General features: G+C 36.6%; 1 protein-coding gene across 2 annotated transcripts in view; it reads left to right on the top strand.

The window, feature by feature from the left end:
• Positions 1-252: 252 nt before the first annotated feature.
• Positions 253-4,452, top strand: part of LOC106871796 (kinesin-like protein KIF25) — a 505,449-nt gene continuing 501,249 nt past the window's right edge. Inside the window, exon 1 of one of the 2 annotated variants that reach the window (XM_052967307.1) lies at positions 253-354. Coding sequence is in view for 1 of the 2 variants with exons in the window: in XM_052967306.1 (XP_052823266.1) it covers positions 1,174-1,242 (69 nt within the window). In the remaining variant the exon portion in view is untranslated. The other variant, XM_052967306.1, reaches the window with a different exon arrangement.

Genomic DNA, 4,452 nt, shown 5'->3' on the forward strand with positions numbered 1-4,452 from the left:
CATAACATTTGACAGAATAACCTGAATGCTAAAGGGTCAAAACTGACTACCATGGTTTGTTCCCCAGCCTTTGACCTTTTGGCATCACTCCCAGTGCAGCAGAGTAGTCGGTGATTAAATGTCAAGGCATATCTTGGCGCCCACTGCTGCTTGGAGATCTTCTGTCAAGCTAACATGTAACTTCAAAGCATCCAGTTACTATGTGTAAGTATGGGTGGCCATAGCTGGAGCTTTGGTGAGGGAGAAGCTTTGCACTGGCAACCTAGTGTGTGTGCACCTACTGTACACACACTGGGTTGCTTCTCATTTCATTACATGGGTTGACCAAGATTAGCCAGCCAGTAGCAGCAAGCTGTAAGTAAAGATAGTTGCAAGCACCAGATACATGACATTGCCTACACACACACACATGCACAGGCACTCACAGAGGTACACACACACACACATGCACAGCACTCGCAGAGGTACACAGACACACACAATCACTCACGTATTTGCTTTAAATGACTTGCATATACACATACATATATGCAGATATGTCATCTCCGTCTCTATCACCCACACTTCAAACTCAAATACCCAGTAACAACGTTTACTGTTGCCATTGATAGTTACTACTATTGCATGAGTGTGTGTGTGCATGTGTGTGAGAGTGAGTCTGTGTGATGTGTGAGTGAGTGAGTGTGTGTGTATATGTGAGTGTATGTTTGTGTGTGTGTGTGTGTGTGTGTGTGATCAGGGATTGCCTTGTTCAAAAGAATGCAAAACCTGTTAATCAAAGACAAGTGATAACATGTATTCAAAAGAAACCAACTTAAAATCCTGGTTACTCCTGGTAACTCTACAAACACATACATACCCTCCCACACTCTATCTCTCATACATACAATTCACACTACAGACACACATACACACTTCTGTGTGTGTGTGTGTGTACATATATATATATATATATATATATATATATACATATGTGTGTGTGTGTATGTATATATCATATATACACACATACATACTCTTATTCACACACATGAATATAAACTCATACATACATATATATGTACACATGCACATGATACATTGTTCACATGTGATTACATTAGTGTTGTTATAAACAAATTACCAAATACTAATCATCAACTACTAATTACTGATTACTACTGATCCCTGATCATGCCAGTAGGATTTGATTTTAGACAAGACTCACCTCTTCTCATTGAACAACTGGAAAAATCCTTAAGGGTAAGATGGCTTTCCAAATTTAGAAATTCTTCATGATCCTTTTTTGTTATTGTGTTTGGTCTCCATTTTCTTTCATTTTGACCTCTTACCTTTCACCTTATGACCTTGATCTCTTCATACTTCACATCCTGTGTTGGTATGAAAATGCATTACTGTTATTTATTAAGAAATACCCCTTTTTTATATTCTTTTACTGGTTTCCAACATCAGACTGTAGCCATGTTGAGGCACTCACTGTCACAGTAGGTGGAACTTGGAGATTGTGATTTCTTTTATTGACACTGGAAGATAACAGATAAAACATTAACCTGGTCGGGATTTGAACTCAGAATGTTGTAAAGGAATGTTAGCAAATACAAAATATGTTTATATACAAAGAATATCTAAAGTATTTCTTAATTGTTGCTTTCACTGATTTCCAGGTAGATATGTTAATTAAGGGGTAAATAGAGGTACAGGTACCAAATAACTCATCTCACATTCACATTTACAAAATATACACACAACCTCCCCCCACCCCATACTTTCTCTGTCCCTCTTTATCATCCTATCTTTCTAGCTACCTGCCTGTCTGTCTGTCTATCTATCTACCTATTTGTCAGCCTATCTGTCTGTCTATCTCTCTATCTACTTATCCACCCATCTGTCTATCTATCTATCTGTCTGTCTGTCTGGCTATCTATCTATCTGCTTACCTACCCACCTATTTTTCAGTCTATCTGTCTATCTATCCATCCATCCGAACACTTTCTTTCTCTCTTTTCCTCCTCCTCCTCTCTCTCTCTCTCTCTGTTTGTTTACACAATTGTTTCTCCAGATGCTGTGAGCTACAGCCAGTGATGTTATTTCTCCTGTCAATAAGTCATCCACTGGCGATATGCCTTTGAAGATAAAAGATCCCTAAGTTGAAAAAGAGTTAAGGGCTAAGGACAGGAAGGGCATCTGGCAGTGAAACAAAAACTCAGTAATACATTCATCTTACTCATGTTAATAAAGGAAAACAGTCGTGAAAACAAACAAAAAATGAATATAGACTTTTCTGATGCTCTCGGTCTTACTAATTTACACATTCAGATGAATATACACTCATGCACTAACACACTCTCTCATTAACTTACATTCTTGCACACTCACTCACTCATTCATTCACACATTTGTTGATGCACACAGTTGCCCACACACTTACTGACACCCTCAAATACTAACGCATAAAGTCACTAACATACTCAGATACTCATTGGTTCACTCCCTCACATGCTCATCTACTCATTCACACTCATATGTTTGCTCACTCATGCACTCATATTTTTCCTGAAATATTCACTTCATTCAATCTCCTCTCATACATTCACTCAGTCAGTCATTCACATAATGAATTTATCTTCCATCCACATTGATCTGTTTCCTTCAAATTACTGAGAATAAGGGAATGAACTGGTACTCCATCAGTTACAATGACAAGAGTTCCTGTTGATCCAATCAATGGAACAACCTGCTCATGAAATTAATGTGTACATGGCTGAGCATTCCCCAGACATGTGTATCCGTAAGATAGTTCTCAGAGAGATTCAGTACGGAAAAGAGTGGGACAAGTCTGGCCATTTGAAGTGCAGGTACAACTCATTTTTGCCAGGTGAGTGGACTGGAGTAATGTGAAATAAAGTGTTTTGATCAAGGAACACAATGCAGTGTCAGGAATTGAACACATGACCTTACACTCATGTGCCAAACACCCTAGCCATCAAGCCAGACCATAGCTTTCTCAGGCCTTAATAAATGAGTGATATTGATGTTGATAATATCAGTTTCACATTTTGGCTCAAGGCCAGCAATTTCAGAGAAGTGGGTAAGTCAATTACATCAACCCCAGTGTTCAACTGGTACATTTTATATTAATTCCAAAAGGATGAAAAGCAAAGTTGACCCTGGCAGTATTCGAAAATGAATGTAAAATCAGAAAATAAACCACAAAGCAGTTTTCCTGACTTGGTAATGATTCTGCCAGCTTGCAGTCTCATTGCTGTTGATAATATTGAGATGGACTTCACAGTTGAATGACAATGATTAGATAATGGTGAATAGGAACTTTATGGATGAATGATATTGATGTAAATAAATAGGACCTTCACTGGTGAGTGATGCTGGTGTAATGTTAAGTGTGAACTTTAATTGGTCGATATCCTGTTAAGAAAATACAAGCAGGGATGGCAATCACTATATGGTTGTTCAGCTTGCTAAAAATAGCAGTCAGATCTTACTTAAATTACTTTCTATTGTTTTAAGAAAATAAAGAGCACATGAGTACATTCAAAAATGTAGAATTAGATACATTCACTAAAACATAGGATAGTCATGACTGGAAAGCCTTTTCTGATAAGTCTGTTGTAATAGGGTTGAGGATCCACAAGGAGGAATTCTTGTAGGGGAGATTTGTGTGATCTGTGTAGTTTGTGATTTGCATAGGGATTAGACAAAAGCAGTGGTTCTCAACCAAGGTCCATATATGATTCTGTTGTTAAAACTTGCAGAATGAATTAGTTATATTTCTACAATACACAAAATGTTCTAATAATTTTAAAAATAATACTTAATAATATTTAATTATAAAAATATAATAGGATTTTTTAAACATCAAATGGTTTTGAGGGTTCACCCAAGTGAAACAGAAATCAAAGGGGCAAAAAATGGTTGAGATCCACTGGTCAAAAGGATCAGTGATGAGTTCATTGAGTGTATTTGGAATAGATTTGGATACTGTAATGTTGCAGTGAACAGTGTGCAGTCTGGTATTACCATTGTACTCTGATCATTAAAGTACTATGTCCCCATACACTGTAGACTGTGATATCACCATTGTGCAATTTTCATTGTGATATCACCATTATATTATTTTCATTGTGATATCACCCCATGAAACACTGATCACTACCATGTCACCATTATATGCAATTTGCTGTGATATTAAAAGTAGTTTACAAAACTGTGAGAAATTGGAGCAGCTGGTAGAAAATATACATATGTATGTATGTATGTATGTATGTATGTATGCATGCATGTATATGTATGTATGTATGTATGTATGTATACAGGCATGCATGTGTGGGGTGTGTATGGATATATGTTTTCATATACACACACATATATACATATATGCATACACACACATATGTATATATATATATATATATATATATATATATATATATATAT

The sequence above is a fragment of the Octopus bimaculoides genome, chromosome 4 (genome assembly GCF_001194135.2).
Source record: "Octopus bimaculoides isolate UCB-OBI-ISO-001 chromosome 4, ASM119413v2, whole genome shotgun sequence".
NCBI classification, from domain to species: Eukaryota; Metazoa; Mollusca; class Cephalopoda; order Octopoda; family Octopodidae; genus Octopus; species Octopus bimaculoides.